Source organism: Carettochelys insculpta, chromosome 3 (genome assembly GCF_033958435.1).
Source record: "Carettochelys insculpta isolate YL-2023 chromosome 3, ASM3395843v1, whole genome shotgun sequence".
Classification (NCBI taxonomy): Eukaryota; Metazoa; Chordata; order Testudines; family Carettochelyidae; genus Carettochelys; species Carettochelys insculpta.
Window position 1 is genome coordinate 100221110 of NC_134139.1, and position 19784 is coordinate 100240893.

Here is a 19784-nt window from a genome sequence, read left to right on the forward strand (position 1 = left end):
CTGTGAGATGCTGGAGTTCTTGTGCCTTCTCAGTCCACCACTGGTTTTTCAGAGCCCTTGTTTTATTCTGGACTTCTGCCTTGGCCTTGACATGTGCTTCTCTTTACAGCTGGTTGTACTCGTATCTAGCTTAAGTGAAGGCTAAAGAGTGACTTGATTACTGTCTATATATACTTATCTGGTGAACAAATATTGGATAATGAGCTCTTCAGTCTATCTGAGAAAAGTAGATAAAAGTTGGAGGTAGCCACATTCAGATGAGTAATAAGGTATAGTGTACCTTTTTAATGAGGAAACTCAGTGGAACAATTTACTAATAGTTGTGGTGGAGTCTCCATCACTGACCATTTTGAAACCAAGGCAGATTGTTTTTCTGAAATATTTGGGGGGAAATTCTGTGGCTGGTGTTATTCAGGCAGTCTGACAAGATGATCACAGTGGTCCCATATGGCCTTGGAATCTGTGAATGCTCTGGAGTGCTAATGCCATCTTTAGCCTTTCAGTTCCTCAGTATCCCCAAGTTTAAAACAGAAATAATATTTAAGTCTCTGAAAATTCATTGTTTTTTGTTTTAATAGAGCCCTGAATATTCCCAGTCCTTTTAAACATACCCAAGCATAGTTCTAACGATGCTGAGTCATTCCATTGGACTTGATTATTATTTACACTAAGCAGAGGCAGTGCTAGTACACTGAGGGCCTTAAACCAGATTATTTTGCCCCCCCAACATTAATTAAAAAGCAAATAGGCATTCTCTTGAGCTGCTTAGGTCCCTAAACAATTGCTTAGTTTGCTTATGCTTTGTGCTGGCTCTGATGCTAAAGCCACTTCACACCACTTTAGTATAAGGAGGCCTTAAAAGTGGAAGCAAATTATATTTATACCTACTGTAAGGCCGCTTACCATGCTACAGTAGTATTATGTAGCCATAGTGTACAGTAGAACTTCAAAGTTATGAATACAAAAGAAATTGAGTTTTTTCATAACTTTGAACAAAATATTTTGGTTCTTCCAAAAGCTTACAACTGACTGTTGACTTAGTATATCTTTGAAACTTTGCTATGCCAAAGAAAATGCTGCTCTTAACCACCTTAACTTAAACGAAACAAGAACAGAAACAGTTTGCTACACTTACTTTATCAATTTTTTTAAAAACTTTCCCTTTGTTTTGTGTTAATTTAGATTTAATATAGTATTGTACTTGTTTCCCTTTTTTTTCCCCTTTCCGGTCTCTGTGGCTGCTTGATCGCATACTTCTGATTCCAAATGACATATATGATTGACAGGTCAATTAGTAACTCTGCTGTTCTTAATTCTGAAGTTCTAGGTCTTGGCTACACTGAGCCCCAGTTCAGATAGTTTGATTCAAATAAGCAGTCTCGAAAATGCAATAAGGTGGCTCATTTTCATGTTCATATAACTAATGTGAATATTCATTTGACCAATTTCTGTACTTGCAGCAGACCTTGAACAGTGTAGATGTGGTTCTGCTGGCAAAAACCTCCTTTGTCAGCAGAACGACATCTATGTCGCTTGATTTCTGCTGTGAATATGCATATTAACCTCATGAATATTCATATTGACCACACAAATATACAAATAACCCCCCATTTTGCATTTTCGAGACTGCTCATTCGCATCAAACTGTTGGCACTAGGGCTCAGTGTAGACCCAGCTCTACTGTAAACGAGACTTGTGGCCATTGTGATTGCAGGATTGAGAACTTAAGTGCAATTGCCATTCATTGGCCTACTGCTTATGATTATGTCCTTCTCTAGCAACTAATCCTGGTCAGTGTTTGGCCTTCTACATTCTTACTTCTTTAGTTCAAGTGATAGAGGCTAGGTGCATAAGGTCCAGGTTTTGATTCCTCCCTACACACATGGTACCCGTTACTCTGTATCTTAACAAAACAAAAAGGCAGTCATGTAGCACTTTAAAGACTAACAATATTATTTATTAGGTGATGAGCTTTCGTGGGACGGACCCACTTCTTCAGATCTCAAAACAGTATGAAGGAGTGGATTTGTAAAGTGACCCTACTTAAATGTGCCTTTGTGTGGTTAGCAAAAGGGAAAAAATGTTTCAAATGCACAATTACGTTTTTCTCAATCTGTTCCATATTCTAATTGACTGTGTACTGGGAACTTTTTATAAAGAGCTGTTGCCTATATCCTGTGACTACATCTAGATTGCTGAGAACCGTCACCAAAAGATATACCAACTGCACCACGTATTTGTGTATTTCCTGCCAACAGTTCTGCTGGGAGAAGCTTTCCTGACATTTGGCCCACCCCCTTCTGCTGGGACATCCCTTCTTCTTTGTGGAACAAGGATGACCAGAATGTCAGTAGAAGGGCTCCCGGCACAGCAGTCTTCTGTTGGGAGAGCTCTGGGCTCCCAACAGAAGCTTGCAGTTTTGAAATAGCCTGTGAGATGTTAAGGGTATAAATCCCCTGTATGTTTTCTATGCTGTCTTGTCAGATATTAGTTCTTTGGTTAGCCTTTCAGCACTCTGAGTGAAAAGCGGCAGCTTTAAGAACTGTATTTTATTTACTGTGTCATTCAGTTCAGCTCATATTCTCAAGTTAAATTTAGAAAGAGGAAGCTGCTTTGCATAAAGGTAAGAGTTGTTTTTAAAAATGGAAGGGAATAGTGAGGGAGGCATCAAAAACCAGTGGGCACTGAGCCCATGGTTGATGATGATGGTGATGATGTTTTTTTAAAAAAAGTAAACTTGGTAGACTTGCCAGATAGACTCACAAGGTCATACACATTGGGTAGCTCCTGGCTATTTTTAGGCTTTGCATTTGGCTTATTTATTTATTTATATTTAGTGGCACCTTCAGTGTACATTCTGTTACATTTGAAATGCTTCCCCAGCTTGTATGAAACTCACAATTATAGGAGGAGCAGAGCTTGTCAGGTGTCATTACTTATTATGCATTACAAATGGCTTATTTTGAGGAGGAAGAACAAAGCTTAATAAAAAAGACAAGCATTCTCTTAATAATTTGCCCTTTGCAACAACAACAGACCCTTATCTGATCACCCACGCTCATCTGGCTGCTGACGCTGATCTTGCTTCATTTGCAAGAGCTATTTTTACACCTTTTGTGTCTTTTGAGGAACCAATTGGGCATGCTTGCTTGCTGTGATTCACCATCTCCAAGTGAACAGGGTGTCCTAAAATGTTGCAAATGGGGCGGGGGTGGAGGGTGTAGCTAAATAAGCAAGCTCATTTGTTCTTTTAGGTATTTGGAGTGCTAAAACAAAGCAGTAGAGTCCAATTAAAATAGCATGTGTGCTTTTGGTTGGCAGCACAGGGTCTCCCAGAGAACATTAACTGCTTGGTATTTGTGCAGAATTTTGAAGATGCAAAGCACTCTCTATCTATATATGTGCTGTTCCTACTTTCATTTGTAAAGCACTGTGAGGTCTATGGGTCAAAAGCATTACATAAGAAATGAGGGCCAGATCTTAAGCTGATGTAAAGCAGACTAGCTTGACTGAGTTCAATGGATGTAGCCGTAGCAACACACAGCTATAAACCGTGCATACCATAGACTCAGAAACCTGAAGCTTAGACATGTGGGACCAGGCATTTAGGTGCATTTCACATAGATTTCTGACAGTCCAGGAGGGTTTCAGAGGGACGGTGGGGGTCACGCTAGGTTGTAACAGAGAGCTGCTCATTTTCGTGTGCAGCTGAATTCTCTTTTTCCTTTAAAATATTAGGTTGGTTCATATTCTGTTTTTTGTCCAGTGTAGTTTAGAAATCCACTTAAACTTACCTGGTTTCATAGCTTAAAATACCTATTTATTTTTATGTAATGGCTAGAGTGTTTAACTCAAATGTGGAGTGCCAGTTGGAATAGCCATACATAACTGATTAACCGAAGACACAGGAAGGATAGTGGAAGAGACAGTGGCAGGGGTGGTACAGCCATATCAGAGGTACTGCTGGTGTGGGGTGCTGGCTCCTGGGAATGCTGCCTCCTTTTCTGCTCCTTTCACTGCTGTTGTTCACAAGAGAACAGGTTGCTGCCCGCAGTTCTGTGGATACTCATTTATTTCCATGGATAGGCACATCTGCAGATATAAATTTGTATTCACATAGGCAGGTGTCTGTAACTAAAATAGCGAGAAAAGCCATTTTTTTCAAATTCCATTATAAAATCCATACTTCAGGAGCTGCAATACACGTGAATGCAAGACAGTCCTTAATAAATAACGTCAACCCATGCTTTTTGTAACCCCTCTTTTAAGAACAGCGCACACAATGAATTGTACCAGTTAGAAAGTTTAAGTTACTTTCACCCCTGGACTGGAGAGCAAATAAGACCAAAGAAAATGCTGCACCTGGGGGACAGGCTCTTAAGCAGGAAGGAGCCATGTTCACATCAACCCTCCATGCTGAGGAGGATGAACTGGCCAGCAAGTTCCCTGCAGATGCCGCTCGACATCACTCCCACTCTCCCGGCCAGAGCTGAAGTGCCGGCCCCCTTTGGCATCCCAGGAACCGATGCTGCTGCTGCTACTTTGAGGCAGCCCAAGTTCCTGCGCTCCCAGTAGCAGTGGCGTGTGGACGCAGCAGCTGCTGTCTGCCAGAACCAGTGGCAGCAGCATGCCCCGTTTCCTCCCTGCCCCGTGCACCCTGGCGGAGTGGGACCCTGCCTGAGGCGAGCTCTGTGGGCAGGCCTGGCCTGGGGGAGTGCTTGTCACCTGCAACAGAGGCAGGCAGGCAGAGGGGCCAAATCCCCGTATATCCCCCTGCGCCCATGCAGCCTTCTCCAATCCTCACAGCCCCTGGATCTGCTGGGAGGGAGGGAGCAGAACAGAGCTGGCCAGTGTGGAAGATGCAGATGTGGTGGGGAGGTAGGACATTGAACTGCCCCCTCTAATTCCTCCTTCTGGGACCAGACTGCTCTCTCCCAGGGCCTGCATGGAGTCATGGCAGCTCCAGACGCTGACACTGCTGAATGCTCTGTGTCTCCCTGCCTGGCACCGCTGCAATAATAGAACTAAATTCAGTTAGTTTAATGGCCAGATCCCTCCCGCTGCCCTGCCACCTGCTCAACCAGCTGCATTTCGTTCCATTGTTGTAGCAGCAGCAGGGCAGGGAGCTGCAGAGGAGTCAATGGCGGCAGTGTCCGGAGCTGCAAATGACTCCTTAAAGGGCTGCATGCGGTTCCAGACCCATATGTTGCTCCCCATGCACATAGGCCTCAGTTCTGCTCTGCTGTGGAGTGGGGCAGCTAGGGGTTCCTGCCAGAAATTACTGGTGCCTGCTGAGAGGGTAGGTGGGCACAATTTAACAGTTTAGTTCTGCCAATAGCAGTACTGGCTCAGTGGCTTCTGCCTTTAGCTTCCAGGCGTTAGCACCACGTGGGGCAGCTGTGGAAAATAGCTGGGAGCTGCAGGGAGGGTCCTCTGCTTCAGGTCCTTGGACAGAGGCAGCAGCAAAAGCATCAGCTCTCCTTGCAATTCCCAGTGATTTGCTGCCGATCCTAGCGGTGCTGCAACTACCTGCTTTCCAGCGGCAGCAGTTGCCTTGCAGAGAGGGGTCCCAGCAGCACCATGTGATTGAGTGGGACCAGCAAGCCCTGGCAAAAGTCTGGGAGGGCACATGACCCCATGTGCCCCACTCCAATGTTGCCTCTGGTTTCTGCTCAGCAGGGAGGAGCTCTCCTGGCTCTTGAATTTCAGAAGATAGGTGTGTGCAGCTTCGAGGATCAGTAGGTTAGGCCACTGTCGACAGAAGGGGAAAAATGAGAAGTAAGTTAGGTATTTTCTCTTAGGTGTCTTGAGGGCTATGAGCTAAGCAGCAGTGGTGCAAGCTAATAATGGAGTGCTATCTAATTAGTATACCTGATGTGCCAAAACTACACTTGCTGCTCACCTGATGCAATAGAAACTAATCTCATCTGGCATAGTGAAAATTCTGTATTAAATCACCGGTTGAAATAAATATCTCTAGGAACTAGCATGACCACTGGAGGAGGAGGATGAATGGAAGTGGGAGCTAGATAGCTCAGTCTTGGTCCCACTGAAAATTCAGGGTTGACTGCAATGCAGAGATCAGTAAATAACTGTTCCCTCTCCGGGTCATATAGTTTAAGGCCGGAAAAAAGAGCTCCAGATCATCTAGCCTCACTTTCTATATATCAGAGACCACCAACACCACCCCCACCCCCACCCCCACATGGAACAAGCAACAATGTGTTAGACCAATGTGTTACAACCACAGGAGACTAAACAATTCTGTGTCATAGGCAGAGAACAGGAAGAATTGAGGTGCACCAGTATTCAGTATCTCCACAGTGCCAGGGAAATAATTAAATGAGAGAGCTCCACATCATCCCTTCAGCCCCATATCATCATCTTCAACAAGGAGAAGTGTAGAGTCCTGCACCTGGGGTGGAAGAATCCCAAGCATTGTTATAGGCTGGGGACCAACTGGCTCAGCAGCAGTATGATGGAAAGGGACCTAGGGGTTATGGTGGATGAAAGGCTGGATATGAGTAAACAGTGTGCCCTTGTAGCCAAGAAGGCTAACAGCATACTAGGGTGCATTAAGAGGAGCATTTCGAGCAGATCTAGGGAAGTAGTTATTCCTCTTTATTTGGCACTGGTGAGGCCACATCTGGAATATTGTGTCCAGTTTTGGGCCCCCCCAGTATAAAAGGGATGTGGATTTGCTGGAGCAGATTCAGTGGAGGGCAACAAAAATGATTTAAGGGGCTGGAGCACAAGACCTATGAGGATAGGCTGAGGGATTTGGGCTTGTGTAGTTTACAGAAGAGAAAACTTAGGGGTGATTTAATAGCAGCCTTCAACTTCCTGAAGGGGAGCTCTAAAGAGGATGGTGAGAAACTGTTCTCAGTGGTGTCAGATGGCAGAACAAGGAGCAATGATCTGAAGTTGAAGAGGGAAAGGTGTAGGTTAGATATTAGGAAAAACTACTTCGCCAGGAAGGTGGTGAAGCATTGGAATGCGTTGCCCAGAGAGGTGGTGGATTCTCCATCCCTCAAGGTTTTTAAGTCCCGGCTTGACAAGGTCCTGCCGGGATGACTTATTGGGGTTTGATCCTGCTTGAAGCAGGGGGCTGGACTAGATGACCTCCTGAGCTCCCTGCCAGTCCTATGATTTTGTTTGTGTGTGATCCCAGCAAGTAAAGCATGCCTCCCGCTGCCCAGGAAGATAAGGACCTTGAGGTTTCACATCAGTGTGACCTGGGGAAAATTCCTTCCCTACCCTGAAGACAGCACTTGGTTAGACCCCAAACATGTTAGCTAGAATTCATTTAGAGAATGACTATATGGTGTTTACATACTGACATTTTAGTTTTCCTTTTCCTTTTTTTGACCTTCAGAATTGCTGCTACAGTCAGGTGTTTATTCTGTCACTTGAAAAGTGTGAACTTTATCTCATATATATACACATACACACACACACATATATAAATATTTTTCTACATTTAGGCTTATTTAATTTTTTGCCAAATCTCATTTACTTTTGCCAACCCTTCATGTACATATAGTGAAGTACTCTCCACGAGCCCCTATTTTCCACAAGTTTAGGGGATTCAGTATTATTAGAATTTGTGGTGTTGTGAAAATTCCACCAGTGACTCACATCTATTTGCTGCAGTTGTTCCAACAGAACTTTTTAAAGTGCACGTGGCAGTTATTGATGTTTACCCATCAGTTTTCATGCTTTAACTTATTCACAAAGGAAATAAATAGCCATGTGAAAAGATTAATAGTTTACACAGTTTTCTTATTTAGTGCCATATCTGCATAATCCCAGGTTTTCTGCTGTGTATCTGTGTATACCAATAGAGTCAATAAGTCCTTTTTGGAACATTTTCAACTATGACAGTTAAGTGCAATATTACTTGACATACTCAAAAGCCTCCAGCAACTATTATGCAGTGGCCTGTAGGTTAGGCAATCACATGCAAAATGTTTACCCCTTCTTTTAAAAGCAATATGATCAGAAAGATGCACATCTCATAGAGCTTGAAGGCTGGAGGTCATCGAGTCCAGTCCCCTGCCCTCTTGGCAGGACCAAGCACCATTCCTTTTTTTTTTTTAATCTATTTGCCCCATGCCCCTAAGTGGCCCCCTCAAGGACTGAGCTCTCAAAGCCTGGGTTTAGCAGGCCAATGCTCAACTCACTGCGGTATTTCCTCACCTCCGCATCAATAAGCTGTGAAATGATTCTCAAGGTTGTATGTACAACAAGCCATTTGGCATCTCTCTGATAGCAATCATTTGTTCAAAAAGAACTGTGGTTAGTTTGGAACTTTTTACCAATAAAGGAAGTGTTTAAGATTAAATTGGCTCCTATATAGCTTTTTTTTTTAATTTTTTTTAATAGTCATCCTGTGGAAATAACTCTGTGTTCAGTTGGACTCTGGCAACGTGTAAGCTTTTTTTATACATATTTTCCATCCGGTAGTAATGTGTACATTATGTGTGATGCTGGGGCAGGAAATTGTGATGTAGTTTGAGTGAGCAATCCTTGTCATTATCATGAAAAGGTCAACGGTAAAGCAGTGCTGCTATAGTTTAGCTTCTTAAAATACCTCCAACTTAGGTTTAAAGATTTGGATTTTTTTAGAGAGAGTGGCTGATGTATTTTTAAAATTATATTTGTGATATTTAATTTTGCAAGAATTGTGTGTTTGCCTGCAGCTGGGCTGTGAGGATCTATAAACCAAGCCAGGATCCTAACAATAACCAAAAATCTACACCTCCCTGCAACACAGCAACTACAGACTTAGCACAATGTGCTGTTCATTTTTTCTTTGTGAACATGCTGGGGGTGGCGGATTTGTTTACTTCCAGGTCACAGCAGTTAACCTCAAACAGTTATTTGTTACAATGTTAAGTTAAATAAGCACCAAATTCTGCTCTTAGATGGTATAAATCTGGAGTTACCTCCTTGGCTTTAATGTTAATGGCTTCAGATTCACATTGATGTGATTTAGGGCAGAATTTGGCCCTCAATGTAAGCTGTCATTGAAGTAATTTAACACTTTCTCTGGAAGTTTTCACATAAATCTTCATGCTTGTGTCCACAGACCCTTGCAATCAATTCATAGACTTTTATTGGCTTGAATATGCTTTGGGACAGCCTGACAGAATGGATATAAACCTCTCTGCTCACTGGCAATATGCCTAATCCTTGATTTGGAGGAATCACATCCAGGACAGATGGAAAGTAGTTCCATCTCTAGGCCCAGTTGTTATTTGGCCCTTCTGTCTCTATACTGAAATGTCCAGGAAGGGTGCATCTTGCTGCAAGCTGAGATGGAGTTTTGGAAATGGACAGATGTCTACTGAGGACTAACCTGAGAACAACTTACTGCATAGACACATATACATGCTCAGGTAACTCTTTGTTTTAGTCAGCACTGACTGCAACATCCTAGAGGTAAAAGGCCTTCATTTCTTAGGACTGGTCCAGCACACACTGAAGTAAATAATAAATTTCTACTTGAATGAGATTTGGGCTGTTCCCTAATCTTCTGAGTCATTCAGCATCTTTCATGTAGTCATTTGTGATATAATTCCCTGAGCATAGGAAGGCTGTAATGAGCTGGGCAAAACCTAAATAGTAGAAATAAAGCATCCCTTTTGTAACTTGCAGCCTGGAAGATTCCAAGATGTTATGCAAAATATGAAACAAAGTTTAGTCACAACATCTAAATTGGTGAAATGTGCGTATTAGGAAGCTTGATGTTATGGCCATGATGCTTTTATAAATGCATATTCTGTCCTCAGAAGCCACAGATTACTGTGCACATAAATAATTGTGAATAAAATACTGGAACCAGCATTCTCTCTGTGGTTCTAGAGTGTTTAAGTGTGTCAGAATTGGTCCTTCAATCTGTGATCTGATCTTGTATTTTGATATACTAGTGTACCACCCAAACTCATGATTTTGTTGAGAATCCCAGCAAGCACAAGCGTGTGCCCACATTGATCAGACTAAGGGCAAGTCTATATTACAGGGGAAAGTTGAATTAAGATACCTAATTCCAGCTACTTTAATTATGTAGCTAGAGTTGACATACCTTAATTCGGGCTTCTGTGCCAACTCCACTAAGGGGGGTTGATGGGATCCTGCATTCCCATCAACTTCTCTTATTTCTAACGGGGTGTCAGGAGTATCATGATCACTCTCTAAGTTTGAGTTAACATGTCCTCACTAGGTGCACTAAATCAAACTTCAGAAGGTTGATCACAGCAGGCTCGACCTTCCCTGTAGTGAAGACATACCCTAAAAGACTGTGCTCTATGATTCTCACTCATCAGTTGTGATACTGATTTGTTTGTTTAATGACCAGCATACCATCAGATACATATTTTTGTTAACAGCCTCAGTTAATATCCCCAGTATGTTTGTTTTATACATACATGAAAATCCTAAAATACTGCAAAATGAGATTTTATGAAGCACTGTTAAGATTAGATCAGCTCATTTTAACATACAAATGTTTTCAGTGTTCTTACTAATTCACTGCATTTCAAAGCAACAATTCAGTGGAATGCATCTAGTTCACTGTGTAGAGCATAGCAAATGAATTCCGTAAAATAAGATAATACAGAAACATTTTTGGCCGTGGTGGAATTTAAACAAATGAAGAAATGTGGATAGTATTTTTAGGGTGGAAAAAGATGACTCCAGTACTCAAAAATCCTCAGTACAAGAGAACAGGGTTACTTCACTTAAACTGGGCTACTTTTGTTAAATTGTATGTGCAAAAGGATTCTATGGCATTCCTCCAGAAACACAAACATTCTTCTATTCTCAAATAATACCAAACCTTGCCAAGTGCAAATGAAGAGTACAAGTATTTGTATTCATAGCCAGAGACATTCAAATTCTCAGGTAGGATACAGGGGCACAGGGTAGGGGGGACAGAGAGAGCAGCTGCTCCTAGGCCTGTTGAGTAAAAGGGCCCAGAGCGTCTGATCCCTGCTGCTTCTGTCCTATTTCTAAATATGCGCTATTCCATGTCTTAATGCAACCTATTTTGAAATAGTTATTTAGACACAGGCACTATTCCTCCTGCAATGAGATTTACTGATTTTGAAATAACTCACCTGCTATTTCAAATTTATTTCAGAATAGAGTGTGTGGTATAGACAAGAGAAAAGTTATTTTGAAATAACGGATGTTATCTCAAAATAACTTGGCTCTGTGGCCATAGCCCAAGAGTGTAAGTGCCCTGAGTGTCTTCTGGCTCTTTAGGGCAAGCTTCTTGCTCAGAACCAATGGATGGGCAAGAGTATTTATCAGACACTGCTGTATACAATAGGAAGTTACCATATTTCTCTGTCCAATGTCAGTTATATTTTTCAAGACTTACTTCTAACTGCATTTGTTTCTTTCACAGGAATATTCAAGCTAGTCATGCATATTAGATGGCTAAAAGATGCAGGTAACTTTTTTTATTACGAAAAACAAAATTACACTTTTTCTATTCTATCCAACTTCCCCGCTTGAACTTCCCTGCTCTTTGCCAGTTTTGTTTTTTTTTTCCAATCCAAGTGCAGTCCACCAGCCATAGAAATATAATACATTCCATCACTACCTTCCCTTGATCTTCCATATGGTGTAGAATCCTGACTCCTTTTTTCCTTAGCCCTGTTTCATTCTGGAGATACACTATTCTGATAATATGACAGCAGAGATCTTTTATTTTTCTTAGTAACAGAGAGGTGGCTGTGTTAGTCTGTATTCCAACCAAACAGAACGCCAGAAATGTGGCGCTTTAAAGACTAACAAAATGATTTATTTGGTGATGAGCTTTCATGGGACAGACCCACTTCTTCAGATCACTGAAGTGGGTAAGTCCCATGAAAGCTCATCACCGAATAAATCATTTTGTTAGTCTTTAAAGTGCAACATTTTCTGCTGTTTTGTCTTTTTCTTCCAGTTCAAGCAGTTTGCTTAGATGCATAAATCATGCTCCTGAGCATTAGTTATATACAAACAGACCAGTGGGAGTCAATTGTATTTAAACATATCAAATTAGAAACCTGGCTAGATACCGTTCAGTTCTAAATTATTTTTACATATGACATGCTTAAGTTTCAAAAAGGTGTAGTTTTAAACTGCTGCTTCCATCAGTAATTCTTCTGTATTGATGTACTCTAAAATGCTACAGATAAAGCTGTGAAGTGATGGCTCCAGTGTTTTAGCTTCTATTTCAAACGTGTTTTTTTTAAAGTAACATGTATTTCATTATTTACTGGCATTTTATTGTGACAGAAGTTATACAATCTAGTGATGAAAGTGGGTTACTGAGAGTTAGAACATAAGAATGGCCATACGGGGTCAGAACAAAGGTCTATGTACCCAAGTACCCTGTCTTCCAACAGTGACCCTGTCATACTCTTTACCTTCACAATATCATCTGGCAAAAAAGTTCCACAGGTTGACTGTGTGCTGTGTGAAAAAATATTCTCGTTTTTGTTAGTGTTAAACCTGCTGACTAGTTTTTGTGCTATGAGGAGGAGTAAATAACACTTCCTGTTCTACTTTCTCCAGCATGATTTTAAACATCTCCATCATCCCTCTCCCACGTCTTTTTCAAGCGGAAAAGTCCCAGTCTTATTAGTTTTTCCTCAGATGGCAGCCGTTCCATATCCCTAACCATTTTTGTTGCCCTTTTCTGAACCTTCTCCAACTCCAATACATTTTTGTTTGAAAAGGAGTGACCACATCTGCACACAGTATTCAAGATGCATACTGTGGATTTATATTAAGGCAATGCAATATTTTCTGACTTATTATTTTCCCTATCTTAGTGATTCCCAACATTCTCTTTGCTTTTAGGACTCATCTCAGAAAGGACTTATTTTCAACACTGCCTAGGAATTCTGCAGGCCTCCATTTTTAGGGTGTCCAATTTCAGCCATCTTAAACAACCTGGTTGGAAAAAAAATAGCTATTCAAAGCATTCTGAAAATCAAGCCCCTTGTCATAAGGTGTCAGAAATTGAACATCATAATGAGGCCTGTGAAGTTGTTAGTCATGTCTGAAAACTTAACCCCTGGTTTCTAGTCCTAGTGGTTTCACTGACTTGTTCTGTGACCTTCAGTTGTCTCCTTAACCTGTTCATTCTCTGCTCACACATTCTCTGATCTCATCTTGTCCTTAGGGTTTTGTGAAGCTTAATCAAGGTTAGTTAAAGTCCTTAATAAGCTTGGGAAAAGGTACAATGCAAATGCAAATGACTACAGTATTATTACATTTTCATATTCATCACTCTTCCCTTAGAAAATTTTGAAGAGAATTAAATTGCTTATGTAGTGGTTACCCTATTTTATTAATCTGCGTGTTTTTATATTCTTCTCGAACAGGAAGCTGTATTGTTGTGGAAAGGATGAAAAGGACTTCGTTATAGTAGATTAACAAAAAAAATCTCTTGGTCTTTCTGCATCTCAACATTTACGATGGAAAATGCTCAAATGCCATATCAAGTCCTTGCAAATGCACGATAAACTGGGAAAATTCCTGCCATGAACAGAACTGTATGATAATTACACTAGCATACAGACTCAAATCTAATGCCTATAGACTACTGTGTAGAAAGTTCAAATGAGAAAGAGAAGTCTGTGAACTTGCAGGATTTCTGGAAAAATGGGAGCAACAAAACCTTAGAGAGCACAGCATTGGTCACACTCAATGTGTCTGCCCAGCTTTCAAGTGAACTAGCACTGAGGACCTTGTGTAAAAATGGACTCTGGGGACACAGCGATAGGGCAAAAAGCTACCTCAAGGTCTGGAGAAACTGCTAAAGTACCAACTAGATGGAGGCAAGACCCTTCAGCTGTCATTAAGATGAGCACTTTTGGCAATCAAGAAGTACAGAGGCAACCACAAGCAGATCACGAGCAAATCGGAAACACAGCATCAGCACAACTTTTTTTTTCTGCGAAACTCGGCTCATCCAGTGAAGCTGGGCAGCAAGTCACAGAGGAGCAATATCCGCAGCATCAGCCAAGTCCTTACTCTTGTCACCATTCGCTTTCTTTTCCCCAGCCTTCGTTGCCACAAGGATTCTTGCACAACATAAAGCCACATCAGAGCTTGGAAAGCCACACGTGGCAGTTTCCGGGCCACTTACAATCAGTTGCCTCAGAGGACTTATTTCCTTTTCACTTGCACAGCCATAGTGGTGGTTTCTCTAGAAAGAAGATTTCAAGTTTGAACCCTGCTTATAGCCAGTATTCTCAGAAATCAATAGAACAATCAGAAGATGGTCACAAGAAAGAGCACAAACCCAAAAAGCCTGGCAAATATATTTGTCCTTATTGTAGCAGGGCTTGTGCCAAACCTAGTGTACTTAAAAAACATATTAGATCCCACACTGGGGAACGGCCATACCCTTGTGTACCTTGTGGCTTTTCTTTTAAGACAAAGAGCAATTTATACAAGCACAGGAAATCACATGCCCATGCGATTAAAGCTGGATTGGTACCATTCACAGAGTCGGCTGTATCTAAATTGGACCTGGATGCCAGTTTTATAGATATGGAAGCAGAAATACATTCAGATGGTGAGCAGAGCACAGACACAGATGAGGAGACTTCATTGCTTGTAGAAAGTTCTGAGAAACTAAGCTCAGCCCCACAGATCCCACTGGACATCGCTAGCAGAAGCAGCTTTCACTCATCCTTAGATGAAACATTGGGAAGCCCAATGAAAGTGCCCATTTTGATTATTCCTAGAAGTGGGATTCAGTTACCCAGTGAGAGTTCACAGTACATTGGGTCAGACACGTTACAAAACCCATCCTTAAGTACTAAATCTGATGACTCTCATACAGTTAAACAGCGACTTGCACTAAGACTGTCAGAGAAAAAAGGGCAAGACTCTGAGCAGTCACTAAATCTTTTGAGCCCCCATAGCAAAGGAAGCACTGATTCCGGTTACTTTTCCCGTTCAGAAAGTGCAGATCAACAAGTAAGCCCTCCAAATACTAATGCAAAGTCTTACGAAGAAATAATCTTTGGGAAGTTCTATCGGATTAGTCAAAGGACAGCACTGACAGTAGCAACAGCCAATCAGGAACACAGTTTAATGGGTAGAAAGGGCAATGTGGAGCAGCCACTTCCTCTGGTGAACAGCAGGTTAGATATCAAGATGCTTGAAGAACATATTTCTCATCTAACTCCAAATAAAGAAGCACTCATTGATCCCAATAAACTGAGCACTAGTACATCTACCCAAGTCTTCAGTGGCAGCAGTAGAGAGTCCACACAATCCCAGATGACTTCATCATCCATCAAAAGCGAACTGAATCTTCACCCTGTAAGCCTGCAAGGTGACACACCTGTACTTTTAGAGCCTCCAGTGGATGCTTCTCCACTTATTAGAAGTAACTCCATGCCAACATCTTCTGCAACCAATTTAAGTGTCCCCTCTTCTTTGAGAGGAAGCCATTCCTTTGATGAGAGAATGACTGGTTCAGATGATGTATTTTATCCTGGAACTGTGGGAATATCCCATCAGAGGATGTTAAGAAGACAAGCTGCCTTTGAGATGCCCTCCATGCAGGAAGGGCACTCTGACCCAGACTACCAGGGAAGAACTGGAAAAAATATCCTCGTTGCTTCCAGCAGGTCAGCAGGTGGTGAAAAAGGGTCATCCTTGAAGGAGAAGAAATTGACAGCAGGGGAGAGAACCTTCTATGACTATGACACTTGTGGAAAGCAGTACAGAAAATGTGAAGAGTTTGAAACACAGAAGCAGAACTACAGAGATGTGCCATGTGCGGGGGGAATAAAACAAGGAGGGGAGTGCTTTGTTGATTCGTTTGGACAATCACAGCCAGTGCCGTCTGTATATGGAACCACATTTGAAAACAGAAAACGCAGAAAAGAGAAGAGTGTTGGGGATGAAGAGGATGTTCCTATGCTTTGCAGCAGTGGTACTGGCACCCCCGTGAGGATTCTGCCTTCAGAGTTTGATCACAAACCCCAAAATCAAGAAGGGCCAAAAAGTGGGTTTGCTTTTCAAGGCCATGATAGTGCTGCCCATTGTCACCCAGAGCGTTTTGAAATCTGTAGACCTTCCCTGCAGTCTGGAAGCCTCTCAGTTTCATTAGAAGAGCCACCGTTAACTGCAGAGCAAGAAAAGGCACCAGAGTCACTGAACAGAAAACCTCCTGGAAATGTCATCTCAGTCATTCAGCATACAAACTCATTGAGCAGGCCAAACTCATTTGACAGGTCTGAATCTTCAGAACATATTGCTTGCTTGCAGGATAAAACCTACTCCCTGCCCGAAACTTGTGAGAGTGAGATTTCTGAGTCCCCAATGAGTCCAGAGAGGGCTCAGCAAACAGAAAATGCGGACAATATGAATAAAACATCGCCACAGTCATATCATATGCAGCCCAGACTGGTTCGCCAGCATAACATACAAGTACCTGAGATCCGTGTTACAGAGGAACCAGATAAACCTGAGAAAGACAAAGAAGTTCAGACTAAAGAGCAAGAAAGACCTGCGGAAGAATTCCAGTGGCCACAAAGAAGTGAAACTCTCTCTCAACTTCCAGCAGAAAAATTACCACCCAAAAAGAAACGCTTACGGCTTGCTGACATGGAACACTCCTCTGGAGAGTCCAGCTTTGAATCCACTGGCACAAGCCTCTCTCGCAGCCCTAGCCAAGAAAGTAATTTGTCCCATAGTTCAAGTTTTTCAATGTCCTTTGAAAGGGAAGAAAATACAAAGTTCATCATGCCTTCCAAACAAGACGACTTTGTAAAACAGTCTGAGTTTTTAACTGTTCCAGCTGGTGCTTACTCGCTTTCCGTCCCCGGGCATCACCATCAGAAGGAAATGAGACGTTGTTCATCTGAACAGATGCCTTGTCCACATGCTGATGACGTCCCAGAGATCCGAAGTAAATCCTTTGATTATGGGAATCTGTCTCATGCTTCAGCAGCTGGGGCACCTTCTGCAGGACTGTCTCCATCACGAGAAAGGAAGAAATGCTTCCTGGTCCGTCAGGCTTCTTTTAGCGGGTTCCCAGAGATTCCCCAGACTGATCAAAGTATGGAACAGAGTATAAAGCAGGAACAGATGCAAGAACACATACATGCTGGTCTCCGGACTTCCCAAATTGCTTGGCATCATCCTCCCACCTCTGTGCTTCAGCCTGTTCAGGTAGATGGCTCTGGAAAGCAGGCTGTTGGCTCTGGTGCACAGCTTGCTGAGCCACGGACCCTCCTTGCAGAAAGTCAGGATGTTTTAAGGAATCCCTTGATTCAGCAAGCACCTTATATTTCAAGCAGGTATCCACCAGAGCAGCAGCACCTATTTGCACATCAAGAAAAAATTCCATTTCCCCCACTCCCCAATACCTTGTTTCAGTTCCCATATCCTGCGGTCTCCATGGTTCCCTTACCAGCACAGCAGCCTGTCTTGTGGCCACCATGTACAGAACCTTTGCAGCGACACTTGCAGCATCGTTTTGTACAGCAGTTACACAAAGCTTACATCAAGCAACCTTTCCAAACAGAAATTCACCCTAGTTATCACCTGGAGCATGCTCCAGAGCACGTTGGAAAGAAATCTGCTGAATATGTGCACGCTAAGGAGCAAACGTACCAGTGTTACTCAGGAACATCTGGGCAATATTTGAAAAACGCCATTGCTAATTACCTGCCAGACCCTAGCATTAAGTCAGCAGCTACCTCCTCTGAGCAGCACCTATATACGCGTTTTGACTCCCCGAATGACGGCTCTGTACAGTCTTTACCGGGAACAGTTGTTCCTGTCCGGATTCAGACCCATGTGCCATCTTATGGTAGTGTCATGTATACAAGCATTTCTCAGATCCTTGCCCAGAGCAACAGCCCTGCTATTGTCATTTGCAAAGTGGATGAGACCGTTTCTCAAAGAACATTATCAACAAATGCAGCTATGCAAGGACTAGGATTTAACATAGCCCAGATGTTAGGTCAGCATGGTGGGTTAGAAAAATACCCTTTGTGGAAGGTACCGCAGACTCTACCACTCGGCTTAGAATCCTCAATCCCATTGTGTCTGGCATCCAGTTCTGACACTGTCTCTAACTTGGGAGGAAGCAAACGAATGCTTTCACCCGCAAGCAGCTTGGAGCTCTTCATGGAGACCAAGCAGCAGAAAAGGGTCAAAGAAGAAAAAATGTATGGACAGATTGTTGAGGAGCTAAGTGCAGTAGAGTTGACTAATTCAGATATAAAAAAGGATTATCCCAGACCACAAAAGCCTCAGCTAGTTAGGCAGAGCTGTGCCACTGAGCCAAAGGAAATCATGCCGTCCATGTCATCCTCTTCTCCGTTGTCATCCTCTTCATCTCAAGACTGCTCATCGGCCACCATGCCATCTGCTGACCATTTCCTGAACCGGGAAAAGCTTTCCAGTTTTGATTCTGCATCCCCAGGGCACAAGTCCAGTGGCCCTTCTGAAGGAAGAGAGTCACCAGAAGAATTGGATGTAGATGAAACAGCATCAGATATGAGCATGAGCCCACAGCAGTCTTCATTGCCATTGGGAGAAAATCAAGCAGAAGACCAGCTGAAGCAGAAGAAACTGGCTCCTGGTTTGTTGGTCCAGATGGCATCCTATCCAAATGGGAAAGCAGGACGCACAACCATCCTCCTAACAGATGGAGCAGATTTTCAGCAGATCCTTCAGTTCCCTAGTCTACGCACTACAACTACCGTGAGCTGGTGTTTCCTAAACTATACGAAGCCCAATTACATTCAGCAAGCAACCCTCAAATCTTCTGTTTATGCTTCATGGTGCATTAGTTCGTGTAACCCAAACCCATCAGGGTTAAGTACAAAGACTACTCTAGCGCTTCTAAGGTCCAAGCAGAAAAACACCACAGAAATTTATTCTTTGGCTGCAATGCATAGACCTGGAGCTGGTAAACTGACCTCTTCAAGTGCATGGAAACAGTTCGCTCAGGTGAACATTTTGTTTTTTAAAAAAAACTTTTACTTTAGACATGACACTAAACAGAAAATTGATATAAATTATGCTGCACAAATCAATGTAAGGACAATGAAAAGTAGATATTTGAAAGTTGCAGCTCTCCGTAAGAAGTAAAAATGGTATCTATTACAGCTTTTTAATATTTTGAATAGAAAAATGCGTTATCTCAGAAAGGTTAAATAAAGGTTCAAAGCAAATGTGTACATAATAGGGGCTGTTAAGTATGCACCTCTGTGTCAGTTTCTAAAATATCCACATTCAAAACTCAAAAAGGACATCATAATCTGGGTGATCATTCTAGCACCATGGGTCTTGTTTCCTTTTCTCCCCGCATATGCCCCAACAGCTGATTCAGGGGATGATTTCAGTGATACTGGAAGATGATAGAAGAGCAGAACACTTGAGGGCCTTATTTCACATGGGTTACTTAGGTTTTTACTTCATCTTTTTTCTGGTAACAAACATTAACGGGTGTTGCCTGAATAAAGCCTGAATGGCAACTGAATAAAGACCTGCGCATTCAGTCCCAACTTTGTGATCAGCGTACCACAGCTATAACTGGTGTCAGAGGCTTTGAAGACTCACAGAGGTCTTCCTCAGGGACAAAGCACTAGAATACATATGCTAGAGAAAATACTGCAGTCACAGCCAGCGTTCCTTGTAAGATGAGCACTTGAGTGGCTGCCCAGCAGAGATTCAGGTGCTGCCCAGCCGATAGCAGAGTGCCCACAGCTATCCACAGAGGGCAGCGTGTGTTTCTGTTGGTG

At 42.5% G+C, this 19784-nt stretch overlaps 1 protein-coding gene across 3 annotated transcripts in view; it reads left to right on the forward strand.

Annotated features, from left to right (window-relative positions):
- Window positions 1–19784, forward strand: part of HIVEP2 (HIVEP zinc finger 2) — a 183789-nt gene that overhangs the window by 144130 nt on the left and 19875 nt on the right. For 2 of the 3 annotated variants that reach the window (XM_074990456.1, XM_074990458.1), the window contains 2 exons: window positions 11414–11458; window positions 13386–18990. In XM_074990456.1, coding sequence (XP_074846557.1) covers window positions 13762–18990 — 5229 coding nt within the window. In that variant the 5' untranslated portion in view covers window positions 11414–11458; window positions 13386–13761. Of the gene's footprint in view, window positions 1–9091; window positions 9402–11413; window positions 11459–13385; window positions 18991–19784 lie in introns of all 3 variants that reach the window. The other variant, XM_074990457.1, reaches the window with a different exon arrangement.